This window comes from Halichoerus grypus, chromosome 11 (assembly GCF_964656455.1).
Source record: "Halichoerus grypus chromosome 11, mHalGry1.hap1.1, whole genome shotgun sequence".
Classification (NCBI taxonomy): domain Eukaryota; kingdom Metazoa; phylum Chordata; class Mammalia; order Carnivora; family Phocidae; genus Halichoerus; species Halichoerus grypus.
This window is the reverse complement of record NC_135722.1, coordinates 103,592,900-103,616,028: the sequence shown is the minus strand read 5'-3', so window position 1 is coordinate 103,616,028 and position 23,129 is coordinate 103,592,900. Positions and strand designations below refer to the sequence as shown.

Sequence of the window (23,129 nt, the reverse complement as noted above, 5' to 3'; positions counted from 1 at the left end):
TGTAAAGCCTTCAAATACAAAGGAATGAATCTCTAAAGATGGGACTTTCGACTATGGGGGGGTAGAGGGGGGTGGGAATTAACATTATGGAGAAACTACTCCAGCCAGGAACTTCTGTGTGCCTTTGGTCATTTTACACTTGCAACAACTCGGGATATACTTGTTAAAGCCCCATTTTACAGATGAACAAAGTGAGGTACTCAGCGTCAGGAAGGTAGTAAGTGGCGCAGCCAGGGACTGAACCCAAATCTTTCCAGCTCCAAGCCTCTGAGAGTTCCTACCTCTTGGCTCACGGAGGGGAGAAGCCCATCATGTAGTTTAGAGACCTGCTTCTCTCAGGAGTAGCCGGAGCGGACGTCCCCAGTGTGGACAGGGCATTTTAGGACCCCGTGTATTGTGAAGCTCAGAAGGAATGCAAGACATGGTATGTTGGAAGTGGTAAAATGCTGTACAAATGTTCATTCTGTTGTTCCCTCATTTTACTCATTTAGTGTTGTTTTCTAGAGAAAGGGATTGTAATCTATCTAGGGAATGGAACGCTAGAGTTAGAAAGGAACTTAACTCTCACTGCCGGTGTCACACACCAGAGGGGACAGGTGCCTGGTGAGGAGCCACAGCAGAGGGAGGGCCCCGAGCCCACTCTGGAAGCCGTGTCCGCTGGCAGCCAGCGCTGCTGAGGACATCTGTCCGCATTAGAGTATCCCCTGATGACTAACCCCGGTCACCTTTCCATTCTCCTCAGAGGGACTCGTGGGAGCAGACGGCGCCCGACGGTCTCAGCCAGGCCGACCCCGTGCCCACCGACACCCTGCAGACCCCGCCACCCAGCGCAGGTTGCCTCTCCCAGCCGGAGTCAGGGAGCACCGCCCCGCACAGGAGCTCGAGCTGGGGGGGTCCCCTGGCTGGGGCTCAGTCCTACTCACTGCATGTGCTGGAGGATCTGTACCATGTGCCGGGGTACCCCACGCCACCCCCCTATCCCTTCACCCCTTTCATGACGATGTCCAACGACCTACCACACAAGGTGGTGCCCCTCTCCCCAGATGAGGGGGCAGACACCGCTGGCCTTCAGGACCCTTCTTCATGGACCAAAGAAGACGGGAGCATGGCGTGGGGGTCATATGAATGCCGCAGAGCTTACTGAGGGGCGCACCACAGGACGCCTGCCGTGCTTTTCTTGGAGCTGGGTTCGGTATTTGACAGATTGTTTTCAGGGTGTTTCCAGCTCATTCGGACCTGGATTTTCAGAATATGCCATCGCGCCACCCTTTGTAAATGGACCATGGCATTTACTTGTAATCCTCCCTCCCACAACCCCACTGAAATACACGGGATGTTAATTCAGGATATCAGGGACTATATTCTAGTGAGACACTAGAGACTCATGTGTTGTTGGAACTTTAGTAACGCATTACATTTCTGAATTTCTGTTATCTTTGAAATATTTTTAGTGCTCATATTTTTCTTAAATTACATTAAAAAAGTTTGTGCAGATCATGAAATATACTGATTTTCCTGTTCAGTTTTTCTTAGTTATGAACTGTGTTCTGTAATAAGAGAAAAAGCATAGGATATAATATAGATTAGGGCACATAAAGCAAAACTCATTTTATACCATGTGATTTTTAAAGAGGAAAGTATTGGGGCGCCGGGGTGGCTCAGTCATTTGAGCATCCAACTTGATTTTGGCTCAGGTCACGATCTGGGGTTGTGGAATCAAGCCCCACGTCAGGCTCCACGCTCAGCGCGGAATCTGCTTGGGATTCTCTCTCTCCTTCTTCCTCAGCCCCTCCCCCCTTTCTAAATAAATAAATAATCTTTTTTAAAAATTTTTTTTAAAAGGGGAAAGTATTATATACGTTTCTCTCCTTAGTGACTTGTAAACCATTTCAAATATAGCCCCGTAACAAATATAGCACCACATATAAATGCTCTATGTCTTTAAAATAGGATGAAGTCAGGAGACTGTGGCTTCATAAATACATAGCTTTGACTCTGCCCTAAAGTCTCGGATGTCCAGAAATGAGTCTAATCCAAAAACCGATATGGGCGCAAAACTTTCTTTGATCCATGGTAGCCTTAATCAAACCAGACATTGTTTCTCTGATGGAAAAACCTACAGTCATCAGAGTGGATTAGTAAAATGGGTGTTCTATAATCAAATAAGAATAAATAAGGAAAATGCGGAGAGCAGAACTGGGCTGTTGGCAAGAAACAACAGACCACAAAACACCAAGAAGTACAGGGGTTTGGAGAAGGACACATGGCCAGGTGTCATGCAACCACCATGACACACAACACATCCCATTTGAAGGAAGACCTTGCTGGTGGCTCATTGGTCTGAAACATACAGCTCTTACCATGTATAAAGAAACTGACATCTGAAGCCTCTCTCTGTCTCATGTAAGTTTGATCCGGCGTAGATTTCCTTTGCCAGTTGAGTTCACAAAGTAACTCCCACCAAGAAGTGGGCCTGGCTCCAGGCCAAGCCCGTGATAAAAGCCTCACACACACCTTGGCTTTGCAGAGCACAAGTCGAGGCCCACAGGTCCCACCCCACTCCTTCTACTATTTTCCTGCCACTTTCCTTTCTATGTTCCCATATTACATTTTCCTGACTCCTCTGTTCCCTTTTGACCCAATGCCTTTTCCTTCCATCTCCTGGGGGCCCATTGCTCTCATTTTCCACCTGGTTGTCTAAAGCCACTCAATACAGTTTCCATCACATCCTCTGTTACAGTGTCCCATGCTCTACCTCAGCTAGGTAGGAGTCTAGAAAGATCAAATAAGGACATTAATTCGTACTTAGAAGTGACTAATGGATACTGCTCCTTGAGTGTGCCTTCATGGATATTTTCTGGTGAAGCAAATACACTCCCAGTTTATGGAATGCCCACAGAAATGCTTGGATATGGAGCCTCCTGGGAGAGCATTCTCCAGTGGAGATAAACTGATGGTCCCCAGATGCTAGGCTGCCCTCTCCCGGGTCCCCTGCCCCTACTTCCTCCCTCTCACCACACCTTGTCACAGCCTGATCTTTACTTCGCTCCATATTAGCTCTTCACTAGAAAGGGGCAACTTCCACTGTGGGCAAGAAAACAGCTCTTTCTTAAGTCCAGTGAGACGTGAGACCTCAGTCCCGGTCCTGGCATCTTCGGCAGAGCCATCCGGCATCCCAGTCCCTGCATCCGAAAGAAGAGATCTGGGTCCCAAAAGCCATTTTTCTAAATTGGTTGTATACATTTCATAATAATTCCAGCCATCTGCTGTTGACCATTGTTACAAAGTAGCATATAGCACAATACTGGTGTGTAGACCATCAATATGTGTCCACATAGCTTTAACTTCTGTTTGGTTATAATGCTAAATGTTAGACATGCTCATTTCCCTTAGTTTGCGCTTATCTTCTCACGGGTTATGTTCATCTTCTCACAACCTAAGGACACACTGGCTCTTAGGTAAGGAGAGCTCAGCAACCAGACCTCAGAACAGAGGTAAATGCAGGGATTGCAGTGCAATCCACATTCTTCTTAAAGCATCCAAGCCCTTTCACTGTGCTTCACAAAAGTGATTTACAAGAAAGGAGACGTACACGGGCCCGCACTGCATCTAGTATCCATTTCAGCTACCTGGTCTAAAGGGGACAGAGGCATGGGGAGTGGTGTTAGTAATTCCAAGTGCTAGGGATGATTCTTAGGAATTCTAGTTAGCTTGATAATGTGTTTCTATATTATTACATATATTTCAATTTGGTTCAGGTTTATTGTTCTGGGAATTGCCAATACTTTGTCACAAAGTGAAACCAAGCTACAAAATTATGACATGGAAAAATATCTATTTCTCTCCCACTCAAGTATGCTCTCTGTCCCTCTGCATGCTGGGGACTTAATGCATCTGGTCATAATAATGCATAATGCCAGCATCCGAAAAAAAAAATGTGCATCCTCCTCTCCCTTTCCTTCCTTAAACCTGCTATACCCAAGCTCATAACTTTCCTGGGGAAAGCAGGAAAAATTAGAGAACTCAGGTTCAAAACACTATCTCCTTTAGGTCCTTTAAGGTTGAAGGTAAGCAGAGACGATGATGGCAAGTTCAAGTTACCCAAGAGGGCTGGCTAGATAATAATGTCAAGAAGAACCAGAAAGTGAATTTGCCCCCGTGAAAACTGCAGTATACACAATCCTCCCTGAAATCACTGGAAACAGACATTAACAGCATGTAGTTGAGAGTGTTTGTGCTCTCTTGTAATGTTATGCAAATCCCAAAGAATGAAAGAAAACCACATCTTTACCTCGTTTGTTTTATAAATGCTCTTAAATGAGCAGTGTGACTTGCTACACCTCGGTTAATAATAGAATATAATGGTACTGTTGTGGTAGGGGAGGAAATACTCTAGTACTCTAAAGTACTAGAATTCTCTACAAGAAATTCCACAAAGGGAAAAGAATTCCAAATCCCAATAGAAAATATACATGTACATACATAGAGATGTACCCACACACATAGACATATATATATGTATTACTAGTTGAGCACCTGGGTGGCTCAGTTAAGCGTCTGCCTTCAGCTCAGGTCATGATTCCAGGGTGCTGGGATCGAGCCCCACGTCAGGCTCCGTGCTCAGAGGGGAGTTTGCTTCTCCCTCTGCCCCTCCCCCCACTTGTCCTTGTGCTCTCACAATCTCTCCCATCCCGACTTCTCTCTCTCTCTCTCTCTAGTAAAAATAAATAAAATCTTTAAAAAATAAGTATTACTCGTATCTTTGTGCTCCTTTTTTAAATATGTAAATCTCAATAATACATTCACAAGAAATAAAACATCAGTAACACATAAAAAGCTGAAATGACTATTGATAGATCCAAGGTTTAAATCACCTTAACATTATAGTGATTCTACCAACCACATGCCAAAATCATACTTTCTTTAGGTTCTATCTTTGGGTTCTGTCTCAAGTTTCCTTTCTTTTCAAAACATTACACTGTTCCTTTACAGACCATATTCAATAAGGACTGACCCTAGAGAGCCTAAATGCGAAATCATCCACTCTAGCTAAAGAGTGAGTCTCTGACCAAACTCATCAAGCGAGGACTCACGAATGGCTCAGACATGTGTCTCCAGCATCTGGCTTAGTGCCCAGCATGTTATAGGTGCTCAGTAAAATCTTTGTTAAATTGAACTAAAACTATGCCACAAAAAATGATTAACTCTTTAGACCCTGACTCTAGGGCCAACATCTCTCTGAGACTGATGTGTAAGAAAACCCTACCATGTTTAGTATTTCACATTAGCCATAGTCTCTGCAAATTTTGATAGTAGTAGTGGTAATATATTTAAGATGATTGGCTTAGTATTTTTAAATGTCTCTAAGAAGGAATGCTACCGAACTTTGACGTAGCACAGGAAAATGTTCATATATTCGTTTAGTATCTACATGTACTATAATATGTTGCTAGGAAATCTCATAAATAAAAGTTATTCAAAGCTGGGTGTTATCTCTGGTGTGATTAAAACAAATATGATAAATAGATATGGAACTAGAATCCCTAAAGATCAGGCTAAATAAATAATAAGAAAATCTTCTAATATTGTGACACCATGTTATCTTTGATCTTTGATATAGAAATGTCCTCTACTCTTAGCCTCTGATAAATAAGATGTGTGGGTTTGCAATATGCACTCTCATTGTTAGTATATTATAGGCCAAAAGAGGAGGACAGTAAAAAATCTTTACAAGTTTGAAAGGGAAGAAAATGTGGACAAAACAAATAATATTTAAGAATTAGCTCTTTTGCATTAGGAAAACTGATAAATACCCCTACGGACCTTCTACCTAACGAAATATCTTGAGTGGAATAATCCAAAAGTTTAATGCTTAGTAAATGAATTTAGTCATAAATGAAAGATCACTCAATTTTTTTTCTTTCTTAACCTTGGTAATATATTCATAGGCTTTTATCACAGTCATCTTTATATGTTTTTGTACATCTCAAATATTGCATAATAAAAATGTTTTAAGTAAAAGGTAAACTTCTCAAGCAGCATCTGACAATATTTTCCTTACTTAAATGATAAATTATAAAATGCTTATTCCCTACAGAAGCCTCTTGAGAAAAAGTTAAAACTTTGGGTATGTTTAATGGGAAGAGACTGAGTTACCACAAATCATTAAACAATCTCCATCTGTGAGTTTTCCTGATCATTTTCATATGGACCAAACATTCACTCTGGGCCCAGGAAGGACTGGTTTCTGCCAGGTTTTTGGAACTTGATATTTCCCACAAGGTTTGGTAACAGTGTCCCAAAGTCAAAATGACAAAGGAACTTTGCATTAATAAAGAGAATTTTAGAGCTGTAGTCAAATTTGGAGGGAATAAACTCCCCTTTTTTCCTTATACCGAAACTCTTTTCATATTCATGAAATCTCCTACTTTGGGGGAAAAATATAATGCTCTTCAGTGTCGTTTGCATATGAAAGCCTGCCAAAAAAATTCAGTTAAATATTCCATTTAAAACTTTCAAAATAAATGTATTCTATTCCCATTATTCTGGGTGCTCAGGGACTCAAAGAAGGTCAGTGACGAACTAGAGGGTTTCTGAGCTCAGTGGCTCAGAGACCTGAAAAACTGTAATATGTGAAAAATTAGAGGAACTACAGATAATAAGCTTCAAAAAGAAAAGGCTTGGGGCAGGGGGCAGGGCTGGGCATGACTTCTTTGGGCTCAGCGCTGGGCCTGGCCAGAGTAGGTGATCAGTATATGCTGTTAAAAGAATGAATCAGCGAATGAACCAGACAAACCCATAGTGGAGAAACAGTGGAATGGAAGTGGGAGAACAGGTATCCCACTCCCTCTGTAATTTAACATGCAGCTGATGGCAAAAACCAGGATTTATTTATCTTTGTGTTCCTGGTGCTTGATATCATGCCGATACATAGCTGGTGCACAATTAACATCTCATTGGATTTTGGCTCAATCGATGATCATTATATTTAAACGGTGGAACGGGCTCCCTTATAAAGACAGAGCTCCCATTTCCTCCACGCATGTTCCCATGGGCCAGGAGCTCAGCCAAGTGGTGGAGGGAGACAGAGGCTGGCTGACCACCAGCAGGAATGTTGGGAAAAGACTCTAAGTCTCTCTCAACACCTCAAAGGTCCCTTTCAACGTCCAAACATCAGGATCCTGTGCTGTATTTTTAAGCAAGTGAGCCTGTTAAAGCCTGTTGAAAGCTCACAACATTTTTTTTTTCCCAGTCTTTTATTAAACCTCCAGAATGATTATCAGGATTTCAGGGCAGACACCCTGGAGGGGACAATGCCCCCAGTGAGAGGGAAGAGTCCCTAGTCTGAGAAGCACAAACTGTAATTAACTTAGTGAGCAGCCCACCTTCTCCTCCAGCCGGTCTCCCCTTTGGGGTTCTGGTGTCCCCAGTCTTTACAGAATACTTTCAAGTCAGTATGCTGCCCTGCCTTGGTCTCCTCACACACCCTGACAGGAATACAAACAGCACATCAAAATACTTTCACATGCACAGCGTTGACACGTGTGTTCGCCTGTCTCACAGACAGAATTTTTCCAGTGCTGGTCACAACTCATTGGTGGGTCAGCAAATTGTCTTCATGACTCCCAACCAGCATACATTTTTCAAATAGAATGAGATGGAAAAGATAGGAGAGGAAATGTCAGAATGCCTCATATACATAGGTGCATTTTGCTTCATGAGAAATTTGTTAAATAAACATGTAAATGTTGTTACATAGTCTGTGAACATGTAAAATGGATTTATTATTGTGGGTTGAAGTCAGAGAAGTTTGAAAGCCTCTGTTATAAAGGACCAGGAAGACAACATTGATAGTTAAGAGCAAGAGCTTTTGCATCAGATTTACCAAAGTTTGAGACCCAATCCTGCCATTTATGTGCTTAAGAATCTTGGGCATGTTGCTTACCTCTCTGAGCCTCATCTGTGAAACGGGGAGGCCGTACAATACAGTGCCTGATATCCAATAAACACTCAATAAATGACACCTTTTAGAAAAAAGTCTCCCATGAGGACCATCCAACTCTATGGGGTCTCGGGGTAGACCTGGATGCTCTAGGCCTCACGACATGTGCAGATCTGTAGGAAAGATTCACGGGACTTTTTAGAAAGGACTCTCCTTTGCACCCACAAGCATGATTATTGTACCTTAAATATCTGTGCTGGGGTTTTGCAATTATAGAAACAAATTATAGGAACCCAAACTTCTTCATATTGGGGTAAAAACTGGGAGACTTCTCTCAGTTTCCCAAAATGGGTCTGAGGCCTGAGGAAATCCAGTTTTCTGAAGTTCGGGCCAGTGACAGCACTGGAACATCCATCTCAACAACAGGGGCAACACAGAAGCCCCCAGAACTGCTGCCATGGTTCAGGCAGAGGCTTCTCAAGGAAGGGACAGAGTTCTTTGCTGTCTCTACAGACCGTGTGACTTCCAAGGACCTCATCTCTCACAGTCCCCAACCTCCGCCTGCCTTCTGCAAATACCGTGTAGCCAAACATCAGCCTCAGCTTCAGTGATGTTGCCAAGGGAACTCAGTGGCCTCCTAGCACCGCTGTCCATCTCCCAGCAAAAGAAGAGATTAGCAAGGAGAGGAAGCCTGAAAAAATGAGAAAGCACCCCAGAAGAGAGGGAAACTGACACACTCAGGGGGCCAAGGAGAAAGACAGCAATGCAGGCAAGAAATGGAAGAAGGCAGTGACAGGAAGTGAGAGAAAGAAAAAGAAAGAAAGAAAGAAAGAAAGAAAGAAAGAAAGAAAGAAAGAAAGAAAGAAAGAAAGAAAGAAAGAAAGAGAAAGAAAGAAAGAAAGAAAGAAAGAAAGAAAGAAAGAAAGAAAGAAAGAGAAAGAAAGAAAGAAAGAAGGAAGGAAGGAAGAAAGAAAGAAGAAAGAAAGAAGGAAGGAAGGAAGGAAAGAAAGAAAGAAAAGAAAGAAAGAAAGAAAGAAAGAAAGAAAGAAAGAAGAAAGAAAGAAAGAAAGAGAAAGAAAGAAAGAAAGAAGAAAGAAAGAAGGGAAGGAAGGAACGAACTTGGAAAAAAGTAAATAGAAAGTCCAAAAGAAAGATTTTAAAAGCAAACAAAAAAGAAGTGGAAAACCAAAAGGAGGAAGACAAAAGAGAAAAGAAGTACCGGACGAAGCTTTGAGGACAAGAGACCCTCCCTACATCCACAGTTTTGTTCACCATTCCGTCAGAAGGAGCAGTGCCCAGATGGGGCAGGGCAGGGAGAGAGGGAACAGGGGCTCTGTGAAGTCCCACTGCCCTTCCCCTCCTCACGAGCCTGGTCCTCAGGCCTGATGCCCATCGGGGAAACTCAGGACACAGGCTCAGAGGCCTCTGTGGAAGGAGACTGCAGAGGCTGACAGATTCCAGCTAGGCTAGAGACAAACACACCCCGCCCTGCCCTCCAGGGCCAGGTGCCATCTCAACTGCTCCCAGCCCAGATGCCCTGCCAAGCAGCTCCTCCCCATCCCAGACTCTGGTGTCTTGTCACCTCGGAGACCCCCATGCCCCCATCTGGGTATGTCCTACCCTGCGGTGGACCCACTCAAGGGAATTCAGATTATTTTTCTGGTGACCTATGGGGCTCAGCTCCACTCTTGGCATTTCAGAGAACTCAGGGAACAGAGGCCCGTAACCATTGCCTGGCCTGGCATCCTGGGAATGTCTTGGCTTATTCGCAAAGGGAACCCCATCCCGCTTCTCTGTCTTCTGGGGCCACCCTCTTCCCTCAGGGGCTAGAAGGGGATCTGGCCCGGCTCTCACTTCCTCTCGGGAGCACTCCTGTTTCCCTGAGCTTCCAAATTACACGGAAGAGGCCCGGCAAGTGCGTGGAGAACATAACCCAGCACAGTTCTATCGTCTGGGAGGGGCTCAGCTTGCAACAGCCTAGCAGCCTGGCGTCAAGAATTCCCCACCTCTCCCGCAAAGTGTGAAGGCCTGAACACAAATCCGTGTCCTTTAAGCTAAAATAAGCAGGAACCAAGCTAATCATCATTTCTCAACACATACTCCTGCAGTAAAAGGGGCAGGGATGGCTCAAGACAGAGAAAGAGGAGAGGAGAGGGACTTCACAGCACAAGAGACTCCAGCCTCAGAAAATCTTGGGGGTGAGGCCCCACACACATCCCCGGCTCCTGGTGGAGGAGCAAAGGGTCTTAATGGGCAGGCGTTCTGTCTTGAAACCACAGCGTCTGGGGCCCAGACGGAGAGCCGACCAAAGGCGAGGAAGCCGCTGGTGGCCAGGCGGGGCCAGAAGGAGATGAGGCAAAGAGCTGAGGCCTCCGCCAGGCCTGCGGCCTGCAACCTGCGGCCAGAGGGACTCCCTGCTAGGTCATACCCGCTGGCTGCCATGCTCACTCCCCAAAACCTGAGATCTTCCCTCAAAATGGAGACTAGGGATACAGGAATCAGTCTGGTGGGCCAGCCTGGCTCAGGTGGTCATGAAGGGTCCCCTAAGTCCCTCGGGGCTCCCCGAGCTGCTTTTGAGGCAGAAATACAGAGCATCTTCGAGGACTCCTGCTCTGTCTGTGGACAGGTGGGCAAAATGTTTAAAAATACAATAAAAGCAAGGCCCAGCGCCCAGAGGGGTCTCACTCCCTGTTTCTCTGGACTGTCTGTGGGGTACCTGTGTGCAGGATTTCTGCAGAAGATAGTCCATTTTGTTAAGCCTTTGAATATTCAAATTGAAAGTATCGCGCAATCATTGATTGTCAAATCATGGGTTTCTAGAGGTTTTAAATACTTGGCATGAGGGGGAAAAAACTCAAACCTATACCCGAAGGTATAAAACATTAATTCTGTTTGTCTCCTACTCCAGGAAGCTGGGTGCAGCTGGATGCTTTGTGAAACTTTAAAAATGTTGCATCTCTGCTTCTCTCCTGCACAGGAGGCCTGTGAGGCGCCGAGTCCCTGGAGCTGCAGCATCCAGCCAGCGCCCCAGCTGCTGCTGACCACCATGTCGGGTAACTGGGCGGCTTCTCCTGGGGTCGGGTCACGCGAGCCAGGGGCCTTGCGAGCCGGGCGTTTTCCCACGGCTTTGCCTGCAGAGAACAGAGAGGCACAAAGTCAGGGCATGCAAGTCTGAGCCGGGGATCCCGCGAGGGCACGGGCCCCCCTGTGGCCGCTCCCCACTCGGCGCCTGCTCCCCAGGGCAGAGGCCCAGAGGCCGGCTTGGCCGCTGTGGACGTCCGCGTACCCCGATCCCCCACCCGCGCTTCCGCTCGGCCACGGCGGTCACCCTGGGACTTGGCGGCGCGGACTCTGCGCGCCCAGAAGCGGCGGCGGGGGGAGCTAGAGGCTCGCGGTGAGCGGGACCCGAGCCGCGCGCGCCGCCGGCCGCACAGGGCTGGGCGGCGGCAGCCCCTCTGCGGCCCCGGGGCTGCACCCGCGGCCCACGGAGCTGCGAGCCGCTCGGGGAGCGCGGGTGGGCGAGACCGGCCCGCCGCGAGAGCGCCGAGCCCAGGCCTTGCGGGCCAGGCGCGGGCTTCCCTGGGTCTGGGCGGCGCACAGCGCAGCCTCCGTTCCGGGGAGACCCCTAGCTCCCCGGACCCGGCGCGCGGGCTCCCTGCGGTCCGGCTGCGGTCTCCGCAGTGACCAGGCGCGGCGCTGGCGGCCCCGCACTGTCGCCAGGCGCCCGGCCGTCCGCGCGGCCGCCCCGAGCCCCGGGGCCCGGCCCCTCCCCACGCGATCGCCGCGCCGCTCACTCCGGGGTCGAGGTCAGGGCCACCCCCGATCGCGAAAGCTCGCCCGCCCGGCCGGGCCCCGCGTGGCCCAACAGCCCGCAAAGTCTCACCTACTCGCTGCGGCTCCGCCCGGCCGGCCCGGGGCCGCGGCCGCCCCGCTCCCGGCGCGCCCGGACTCCCTCCCCGCCGACCCTGGGCGCCGCTCGGCCTCCCCGCGAGCCGGGCAGTCCGGCCGGGCCCCGCCAGCCCCGAGGGCGGCTTCCCCGCCGGCTGCACGGTCCCCGGGAGCCCCGCTCGGCGTGGCCCGAGGCTCCGTGAGCCGCCGAGAGACGCCTGCACCAGAAAGGGAAGGGGTGGGGAGCGACGGGAAGAAGGGAGAGCAGGAGCGGGGGCAAAGGAGGGAGGAGGGAAAGATGGAGAGCGGGAAAGGCGGAGAAAGGGGGCGAGGGAGACAGGGCAGAAGAAAAATTCGGGAGGGAGGGGGTGCCCTGGGCCTGGTCCCTTTCCTGTGGTCGGTCTAGCAAGTCCCTCAGCGGCAGGAGGACAGAGCTCTCCAACCCCCACCCCCACCCCTGCCCGCCGCTTGTCCCGGGGCTGAAGTCCAGACCAAGGGCACGTAGAGGTTAGAGCCTCCCCAGAAGCTGAGCTTGGCCTGCTGGAGAAGATAAGGACTCAGAGCTTCCACACGGGTGGGAGCATCACGGTGGGGTGGCCTAAGTCAGCTGCTCCAGATCAGAGAAGGCACCCCTGCTTTGGCCCTGGGCCCCTCCCAGGCCCATAATACCCTCTCCCAGGCGGAAGGCTGGGCCCAGAGCCCGAGGTTCCCCTAATTTAGCCAAGGTGGTGAGTTTCCTTAGGCTGCTCTCCACATTCCTGAGCGGAAAAACCTGCGTGCTATTGGTCTAGGGATAGGGCCCAGCCTGGGATGGGTGGCCCCACGGATTTCCACAGGTTCTGTTCCCACTAGGGCCCTGAAACCTGCCCAGCTTCTCCTCATCCTTTCAAGTTGGAGAAATTTGGGGTTCCTCTTTGCATTCTTCAAACTTAGAAACCTGGCCTCCAGCCTCATAGCCTATAATGAGGACCCCCCCACATCCCAGTCTGACATCCAAACTTCCCACTTGACCACTGACTCGATTGCCTTTCCCCAGAGAAACCGAAGGTGTATCAAGGTGTCCGGGTGAAGATAACAGTGAAGGAGCTGCTTCAGCAGAGAAGAGCACACCAGGCAGCCTCACGGGGAACCGTAAGCATCACCCCTTCCCTTACTCCCCGCCTTGCCTTCAGCCTCATTTAACCCTGCGCCTGGAAAGGTGTAGGAGGCCACGCCAAGCTCAGTCACCGTCCCCAGACCTGGCCATCCTCAGCTGTCTTTATAACTTTTGTGCCCCGTGTCTTCCCAGCTCACCACAGGAAGCCACAAAGGACAGCTAGAGCTTGGGTGGGGCTCAGGATTTAGGGGGAGCTCGTCCCTCACTGATCATAGTTGAGTATAAAGGGCTTGTTGGCCTGGTGCAGGGAGAGGAGCAACCAGCAGGTAAGCAGGTTGTTATTCCTGTAAGAAGACAGTGTATGTGTCCTCACATGAGCAAAGAAAATCTCTCCCAGAAACTCATTTCATTTTAGCGAGCCCTTCAAGGAGAGAATCTCTGTGGAAATGCCCCCTGCTTCTCATTCTTATGAAACCCAGCCTCTGAGGTCATTTATCTGCCAATCACCAGGCATAGAAAGTTCCCAGCAGAAATGGGCCATGTGACTGCAGAAGAGAGAGCTCAGGGTGTAGAACCACCTCCTTCATATGAAGCCTTAAGCAGTTCCCAGTTATCAGGAGGTGATGTGGGCAGTCATAAGGGTACCCTGCCACTTTCTGTACTTTCTAAAGCAGATAGGACTGCCAAGAGTGTTCAGGGCAGCAGCAGAACCAAATAAACTAGGTGGGGTTCTCCTCCCACAGAGGGTAATTTCATTGCTGAAAGCCCTTGATCGTACAATTGCTTGTGGGTTGCTTGTGCGGATGTGGGCTATGACAGATGAGCCCATATTGCCAGTGTTAGGATTGGTCCTGTCTCCAGCTCATTGGCATCCTCCCCACGTGGTTTTTGAGCTTGGTGCTGTTGGTGTGCAATGCACGACTTCCTGAAATGGGCCTTTGTGGGAAGAGGCAAATGTTGTAGGAGAGATGAGCACAGGTTCTAGAACCAGTGGACTGGGTTCAGATCTGAGCTCCTCTGTGGTACGTGCAGATCCTGGAGCAACTACTCGGGCTCATCCCCTGTGTCCGCATCTTTAAGCTGGAGACAGTAGGATTTTATGGGGGTTAAATGAGTTATGGCATATAAAGCACTTAGAAGAGTGCTTTCCATTTAGCAAGTGCTCAATAAATGATAGCTGTCATTATCATTATTTGTGAAAAACAACTGAAATAAAATTACAACCAAGAACTGAAAGCCAGCTACCCAGTAACGTCCACTGGCTCCCTTTGCTCAGAGTTTCAAGTTCAGGTGTAAGCTTGCTGTGATTCAGCCCCTACAGCACAAATTTTACATTCATGGGAGAAGTTCGTACCTCCATGTACAGAATGTTAGCTAACACGTAAAGCTTCCTTCCATTTGCAGAGGGTTTGTACAGTGGTTAAAAGACAGCACTTTTACACACTCATTATTTCATTTAGTTCTTATAACAACCAAGTGAGGTTGGTTATATGAGATCAGGATCTGCATGCTTCTATTCCAGCAGAAGTTCAAAGTCTTACAGTTACTAAAGGCAGAGCTAAAAACAGGGCCAAGGTCTTCTTACTCTTCATGTAAAAAACAACAATAACAACAACAAGAACATTCCCACCTATTGGCTCCCTAAATTCATCCTTCTGCAGATCCAGCTGTGCTGAGCAGAAGTCTGGTAATCTCAACTGTCAATTCTTTCAGTTCAGAGATGGTTATAAAATTAATAAAACCAGGAACAAGGGAACTGGGAAATGCCTCTGATGGAAAAAAAAAAAAAAATCAGCAGGATGTTCCCAACAAAGTATAATCTTTCATTAAGGAGCTTTGGTACATGGTAGAATTCTGCTTCAGTGCACCTGGAGAAGTCCCATTTGGGCATGATGATTTTATGGCTGTTGGCCTCTTACAGGTTGATTTGGCCACTGTTCCCGTTAGCTAACTGTGGGAATGAAAGCAAAGGGTAAAACATTTCACTTGTGTATCTGACCAGTATCCGTTTGCTGGAGCTATGTGATTTATCTAAGTTTTTCTGAATTCTAACCCCCCCACCACCAACACCCCCAAGAAATAGTAAAGCAGTACTTCTGAACCAACACCTTGCAGGGACATGCAAGAGCAAAGCCTGCTCTTCTTGGCTTCCTGGAAGATTATATCAGCCCGAGCCCTCACAGGCACAGAGAAGTAACACACAGATGATTTAATCATGAGAGCCAGATGTAAAGCCCCTCACTCAGAACCATCGGAAGGGTCTGGAATTCTTGGAAAGCCGTGAGGGTGTACTTAGCAGGCAAGGATGGCGGCTGTCAGGGGACAGTGTATGCCTGCTTCTTGGTAGAGACCCTTTGGTTTAGCGGAGATGATCTCCAATTCGCTGAATGGTCAAAGGACGCCTCTGGGAAGCCTCAAGGCAAGGAGAGAGTTAATTCTATCAAATATACAAAGCAGGAAGGTATTTATCTTAATTTGTTATATAGAGTAGTACCCCCCATTTGAAATCTTAAGAAGGCAATCATGAATGGAAGTTAGATGGAGGCAAATGGCAGGTGACAGCACCAGGAGGAATGTGTGCATGCCAGATTTTTAAATTTGATCAAAAAAACTTATTTCAGCCAGATCAGTTTGCAAACAACCCTACACACACACACACACACACACACACACACACACACACACACACTTCTTTTACCTTTAGGAGAAAGGGAAACTTGAGTTCATATTTATGAAAAGATATACTTTACCCTTTTTAACCATTAATTTTTTTTTAAACAGCCTTGATGTGCTTTTATAAATTGTAGATTGTGGATTTTTGTGCCCTTTTGAAACCTAAGAGAAAGGTGCCTTTCTTTGTATTCTTGGAGCGAAGTAGAAAGTGAACCCATGACTAGAGAGATAATATCGAGCAGGAGACTGTAAACATACCTGAGGGAGATAACGTGGGTAGGCAGACAAATGGACCATTCCCCGGGGAGCAGTGGGGTTAATGGGAGCTCTGCCATGAAGCAGATTTTTTAAAAACCCACTCCTTCCAAGTCCTTCAGCTCAAGCTGCAGCCAAATATTTGCATAAAGAGCTGGTGAAGGATTCTAGCTTCCTGGTTCATGACATTACGGCATGGATCATTTTCAGACTTAGCACCATGGCCTATTTCAGCAGCGGTTGACAGGGAAGCCCCCCCCGCCCCCCCCCGCCCCCCCCCCCCCCCCGCAACAGTGTGCTGTATGGGAGTGAAGTATAGGCTGTGATCCAAGAGAGAGGTGTGGCGAGCTTGGCTTCCTGGCATGGATCACAGAGCAGTGCTGGTCCCTTTAAACTTTAAAGGCACCATCTGAAACCTTAAAAAAAAATCCGAAATTACTCAGTACAATTATCAGTTCAATTGGAAGATACAGGCTGCTTTACTTTAAATAGTTCAAAGGGATAATCTCATAAATTTCCCTAAATCTCAGGTATTCAGACAGAGTAGTGAAAAAAGCAACTCACACAGAGTCGAACTACTTCCGAGTATTACCTAGAATGTAGAGAGGCTTCAGCTCACTGACTGCAGTTTTAAGAAGATATTTTCTGTTGTAATATTTCACGTAACTATTTCATGTAACTATTCATGTAACTATTTTCAGCCACCCAGGATTAGCAAAGTTAGGAACTGTGTCCTTTTGGGAGAACAAATTCCTAAGGCTAAGCAGCCAGAGAGAATATCAAAAATTTGAAGAAAATGATAGACTAAGTCACAGAGGGTTGGGATTAAATAAATTTAGCTCTTATTAATTTTCAATTAAATTGTTTAATAGAAAAGCTGTTTACTGGGTATTCTCAAACTATTCCATTTCTCTGTAATATACAAATCGTTTACATTCATTTTTTATCTAAATTTAAATTTAAAATTTAAGTGGGAAAATCTGATATTGGGGGAAAAAAAAACCCAAGCAAACATAAAAACTGAATCTAAATAAAATAGAACATTGGGTGTATGTAACGACAGCCACCTGTTTTTAGAAGAAAGAATCTGGCTTACCTTAGAGCAGAAGGCACCAAAGTTCATGTGAAAATGGCTTCGCTTTCCCCGGGAAGCACTTTGAGTTCATGAGCTCTGTGGTCGTGTTCTTGCTTTGGCAGCTGCCTGGGGACAACGGCGTCCACCTTTCAGACCCAGTCCCACCATCTCCCACAGGTTAGTACAACCAGCGTCACCGTTCCCTCAAAACCTCTTTCAAAGGGCCACCTCGAAAGTCTCTCAGTGCTTGATTCGGGGGTTAAGACAGACACCACCATTTCATTGGAATCCAACCAATCAGAAAGTGAACCAGGCATAGTGACTCCAGATGCAAGCCCAGCAAGGTAACAAGGGCACATTTTTGTCCTTCTTTTCTGAGACGTCTGTTTGCTGCTTCCTATTCTGTCCCGAGAGTTGGTTCTTCACATTTATTCCGATTCCTCATCGCCAAGTCACCAAACTTGGCTAACAGATCAGAATTGCTTTCAGAAACTTGCTCTCCTTTTTAATGTACTGTTAGATGGACTACAGGACACCCTCGGGTTCTCGAATAATGCCTTTGCTATTGTTGATTTAATGTCTAGCCACCGACAGGGGCTTCCCTCCCCTTCCTCTCTCTCTCCCCGGGGAGCCGCTCAAGCAACTGCAAGTTTTCTCAGCCCAGTTCGAATAACTTACTACCTGTGCCAGCCAGCAGCTAGGTGTTTCCGGAGCTCACATACAAGGGAACCTGTGCTTATGGTAGCTCTTTCATTTAACCTTAAGGAGCCTTGAGACTTCAAAAAATCCAGTGTTCTATTGTCCTCTGATAGATACACTCTAAACCTGTCTTCTCTGAGCATTTAAGGCTAGCAGTCAGAAATTGGGCCTATTAATAATAAAACAGAAGAGGAGTCGTGTTTTCAGAATTATGCTTGGTTGGTAGCTAACAACTTATTTTAATTCCGTTAGCATGTGAACATGTTTCCTAAGGAAACATTTTTGCTTTTTGTAATTTATAGCAAGTACCACTGATGCACTTTACATTCTTGGTTTCTATTTTTATCATTTGTGTTGCTCTTTGTATTGCTCCTCAAAATTTAAGTTACTGAGTGAGCATGAAAAGTTTAGGAAAGCAATAAGCCTAAATCAAGAGACTTGTTTCCCACGGCCTTAGAAGTTTTCCTAAAGCTTCACATAGTGTTGTACGTTACTTCTGAGAGGCGAGGTTTACTTGAACCGCAGATGGGATGTTGATGCCTTATAGTCCAAGAAAGTAGAGCCTTGAGCCATTATTTGACTGTGATAGTTGGACACAGGTTTGAATTGTCATTCTTTTATTTGTGCCCTGGCCATATTTACAGCCACTTTCCACATTATTAACCAGATTCGATCCACTGGGACTCGAATTCACTAGGGCAACGAAAAACACCCAAATTGCCTGCCTGTTTACTTTTCTAGAACTTCTTAAACCCCCCCTTCTCCCCTAGACATGGTAAAATATTCAGAATACAGAATTCTATTCAAAGTCGTAAGTGCAATTTTTAAACAAACAAACAAGAAGTCTGTCTTTTTCCCTTTCTCTTCTAGGGCTGTATTTTGAGTCTGAACAGGTTTCTTCCATGTCCAATTATTTTCAAGCCCGAGAATTTTCCAGTTGTGTTTCTTGTGAAGAAAATACAAGCTGCCTCGACCAGATCTTTGATTCCTACCTTCAGACAGAGACACACCTGGACCCTTCGCTCAATTCCACGCAGAGCACTCCACACTATTTCCCTGACAGCTTCCAAGCTGCCCCTTTCTGCTTTAACCAGAGCCTGGTAATTTATCTCAGTTCTTTACAAAACCTGATTGTTGCCTACTCTGGGGTAGTAATGCTTTGTAAGAGGGTTTGCATCATCTCCTGAGAAATCACACACACACTATCAACCAGGAAGTCATCCAGGAAACAGCAGAGAGCCATTTAAAACTCAGTGGGGGTCAGAGTAACCACATGTGGGGGGCAAACCTTTGGGTACACACGTGATTATGATTTCCCAAGGCAGCTATGCCCAAGTAAAGCGCTGTGTGGCAATAAAAAGAGGTTTCCCGGCAATATTCATTTAATGTTTTTAAACTGGAATGAAGACAGTTATGAATTGAAAATGATTGATTTAAACAGTGGTCCTTGGATTTTTGAGTTCTGGAAAATGGCATTAGGCTGAGTCTACGCAGTACCAAACTGTCATTCCGATAAGGGGTTTTTGTTTCATTTTGGCCCTGAACTGGCCCCACTAACCGGTTGTGTGGGTCTGGTGTAGGCACAAGAACTCATTTGGGTCTGAGACGGCTGGTAAAGAAGAAGCCCTCATACTTCAGAGAATTTGGATTCTCTATTCTTGATGACCCTCACATGACCCTCACATGTTTGCAAATGTGGTATCATTTAAAATGGAGTAAGATTTCCATTAGTAGACACCAGTTGTTTGCGATGTTTTTTAGATACTCATATAGTTTTTTAAACTGTAAAAAGTAAGTTGTGTGTGTGTGGTTTTTTTTAATGTACATACTTTTTTCTTTTGGTTTGTCGAAAAGTCCGTGTAGGTATCAGACTAAATTTTCAAAGTATAGGAAATTCACTCCACAGAATATGCACACCGGACCCCAGTTATCAAGCTCCCTTCTGGCTTCCAAAGAAGGCTTTCTCAGTAATAATTGTAGGCCTGCTTAAAGAAAGCAGAAGGTACCTTTCTCCTCTGGGGACAAGACTTCAGTGACTGTAAGAGTAGTTGCACGTCTTGGAGTCTCCCAGACACCGGTCACTGAAGACCCCAGTTGTACCTGCGTATGGTTCACTTTGTTCTCCACGGTCAAGGTGTGGAGGAACATCCACCGTGCCACCTGCGGCTCATGTTGTGGCTGCAGCAAGATCTGACGTGCAGGTGACTTGAAGAACAATGGGATTTTGTGGTTTAAGAACAAAGCCTCCTCTAAAATATGGTTATAACAAAGGAAGCCAGTGAAGCAAGGCGATTTATTGTTGGGGAAGAAAAAGGCAAATATGGAATAAGGTGTCCTGAAATCATGCAATCAGCTAATAAAATTACTTCTGCAGACCTGGGTTGGGCTGGGTGTTTTGTTGTGTTGTATTTCCCCCCCCCCAATGTTCTTACTCTGAGTTAATAAATCCTCTCTACTCAGCTTTTTTAATCCTGTCTAAATGATCAAGCTCTTTGTTCCTCGGTTTTCTCTAGACCCCAGGATCACCTTCGGATTCCTCCACTCTGTCGGGTTCCTTAGACTACAGTTACTCGCTGGCTCAGCTACCTTCGTGTGCTCCAGAGAATTACAATTCTCCCCCTTCTCTGGACACCAGAAACTGTGGCTACCCCTCAGAAGACTACTCCTACTCGCACTTGCCCTCGTACCCCCAGTACGACTGCTTCTCCTCAGCCAGCACCTCGGTCTGCTACTGTGCGTCGTGTGAGGAAGAACACTTGGACACCGTCAGAGCAGCGGAGTATTTCTCCTACCCCGGCACAGACTACGTGAACTTTGCCCCCTCAGCCGCCACGGCCGGCGAGTTCTATAAGGGGAACAGACTGGGACATCTGCTATAGTTAATGGCAATTACATTAATTCGGAACACGGCGTGAATATCTCTGTCTTTCGGCCACACCAAATGACAACTCGAAATATGCAGGCTGTTAACAAAACATCACAAAGCCCGGTTCCCGTGTCGCATTTCCCATGTTCTGATGCTCGCTTAGGCATTGATATGAAGTCCTCAGACCTGGTCATTGTGCCACTCCTACTTTGTATGCTCACAGTTAAAATTGTCGTAGGGAATGTTCAGTTGTTTTACTTTTCTATGTAACGAACAAATTCTAATTTTTTTAACTAATGAATTTTGTATTATTAAACGTTGGCTTATTTTTTTTTTAATTTTCTGATGATAGTTTCCAGTTGCTTTGAATAACACCAATTAATTCTGGAGATCACCAATTACTTTTCAATAGTTTAATCTCATTTATCCATGAATTTTAAATTATTTTAATTTGGCAAGATGCCTTGGCTCCCATAGGGATGGAGGGTAGACCCAGCGCTGATGGCTGAAAAGGAGGGGCAGCCTCACCTCCAAATGAGGATGTACATCTTGGAGCCACCTCAGAGAAAGACATTTATGAATCATTAGCTTCTCATATCTAACATTAGTCAACGAAATGTTAGTATGACCAAAAGGCACATCTTGCCTACAGCAATATTAACCCATAGATCGTTCTTTTTCGTGTCCAAAGTGTTGCTTTGTAAACCTTCTGGGCAAATACTTGATCTTTTTTTCTCTTGAGAGCCGCCATGCTGTTGATGGACCACAAGGTTTGGAATTCGTTGTTACCTTAGATTTCCGAATTTCTGCGGTCAGTCCTTAAACATGCATTTGCATCACTCGTTTTTTACAGATTGGTTGAGACAATTGACCATGTTGTTTATGACTGAATTTCAGAGTTTACTGCCTCTGATTAATCTATTTGAACAAGCCCAACCATCCTTCAGGGGAAGAGGAGTTAACTTAAGCTACCTATGCCAGACTATACTGTTCAACCCTGTTTGCCGAGGGCATTAAAACACAGGACCTAATCCCTGCACTGAGTCCCGCAGCCCGGGGGGCATTTTCCATGTCCCAAGGTTCTGCACAATGGTAATACTGGTACCATTGGTCCTGGCCACGGCTACCATTTTCCGAGCCCTCCCCGTGCACCAGAATTGCCTTCGGGTTTTCTCACTCCTCTCTCCTCTCACTCAATCTCCACAACAATGTTGATGACAAAATCAGGAGTCTGAGACTCAGAGAAGTCAAGTCACCTGCCCGATGTTACCCAATCAGTAAGTACCCGGGCTTGGGTCTGAAGAACACCAGAGCTGTGCTTTGTACTCACTCCCTGGTGGTGAAAAGTTTGGGCCATCATCTGTGGAAGACTGCTCTGGAACCTGTGATATCATCCCCCATTAAACTCCAACTTCCTCCTACAAATACGGGTGTGTCCCCCACGCAGCTAGTCAGAGCTCCCCAGAAGGGCCGATTGTCCACGGATATGAAGGTGCCAAGCACAAGAGCTGAGGTCCCCACTCTGGGGACCGAGGGAGAGAAGCTGACAAACCACCCACCTCAGTGGGCCTTGTTCTATCAGGAAGCAGATAGGCTTTCAAAATGACATGCCTGATTGTCACCTCCCTGGGGACTCCACTAAGGCTGGGCAAACAGAACAAGTTGCAACCTGCCTCATGGGATAGCGGTGCCAGGGAAATAGAACAATCACTGCCTTTCTGAGATGCCAATAAAACTAAATTTTTAATAGTTTCCAACTGAATTGAAACTGACCTGTCGCCGACAAATACCTGTTCGGCCAGACGGAAGCCCCTGCATGCCATGCGCCCGACCCCACCCCGGCTGTCCCCACGGGGCAAAGAGCAGATAACCCAGAGATGACCAGGGGTTGACACAAAAATATCCTTTTCCTGTTGCCATTCTTCTTTCTTTCTTTCTTTTTTTCATTCTCCATTTCTATCCTCTGCCTTCCTAATCAGATCTCTTGCACTCTAACAGAGCGCTTGCTCCTTGCCTTTTGTTCTTGCTTCGTATGTCCCTTAGTGTTTGCCTAAATCTGGTTTGGAAAAAGATTCAAAAAAAGAATGTGACACATGGGCTAACAGAGCTCACGATGTTTTAAGAGCTTTCCAGATACTGGGGCCGACAGGTGGCCCGGCACATGAGGAAGTGAATGAACACTGCGCACCTGGTGTCTCAAGTGCTGCAGCTCACACAGAGCAGCTCGGGAGCCCTACAGCCCCGGAGAGAACATCTGCCCGCAGCACTGGGACAAGCCGGAGGGCCTCTCATCAGCATACAGCCGGGAAGCTGCAGGAAATCCAGACGCCCGTGCCTCTCTGTCAGAAAGCATGATTCAGTAAGTCTGCCCTAGGAGCCAGGCACCTGCATTTTTTAATTGGACCTAAGTTGACTCTGAGAGAGAAGTTCCTCTGTCTACACGGGAAAAGCACTCACATATTCCACGTCTGAATCGTTCCACTCTAGGATCTAGCAGTGCAATAACAGCTTATATGGACTAAGCTCTTCCCATGGCCCAGGGCTGCGGGCATTTATCTCATTTAATCCTCAAACAACAACACAAGAGAGATACTATTACTGTCCTTGTTGGTTTTTTTTTTTTATCAACAATGAA

At 46.6% G+C, this 23,129-nt stretch overlaps 2 protein-coding genes and 1 long non-coding RNA gene across 11 annotated transcripts in view; 2 read left to right on the top strand and 1 right to left on the bottom strand.

Annotated features, from left to right (window-relative positions):
• The window catches only part of POU2AF2 (POU class 2 homeobox associating factor 2), a 484,065-nt gene extending 482,563 nt beyond the window's left edge, over positions 1–1,502 (top strand). For all 9 annotated transcript variants that reach the window (XM_036106883.2, XM_036106882.2, XM_036106877.2 and 6 more), the window contains one exon: positions 743–1,502. In XM_036106883.2, the coding sequence (XP_035962776.2) occupies positions 743–1,144 (402 nt within the window). In that variant the 3' untranslated portion in view covers positions 1,145–1,502. The remainder of the gene's footprint in view (positions 1–742) is intronic.
• Positions 1,503–10,751: 9,249 nt separating this feature from the next.
• Positions 10,752–12,095, bottom strand: LOC118544910 (uncharacterized). Its single transcript, XR_004921844.2, has 2 exons — positions 11,826–12,095; positions 10,752–11,073 (listed from the first exon to the last, which is right to left on the bottom strand). It is a non-coding gene; the product is annotated as an uncharacterized LOC118544910 (long non-coding RNA).
• Positions 10,924–20,869, top strand: POU2AF3 (POU class 2 homeobox associating factor 3). Its single transcript, XM_036106866.2, is given in 6 exon segments — positions 10,924–10,995; positions 12,867–12,961; positions 17,052–17,106; positions 18,499–18,728; positions 20,142–20,476; positions 20,478–20,869. Coding segments are annotated over 6 exon segments (756 nt in total). The 5' UTR covers positions 10,924–10,988; the 3' UTR covers positions 20,512–20,869.
• Positions 20,870–23,129: the final 2,260 nt, after the last annotated feature.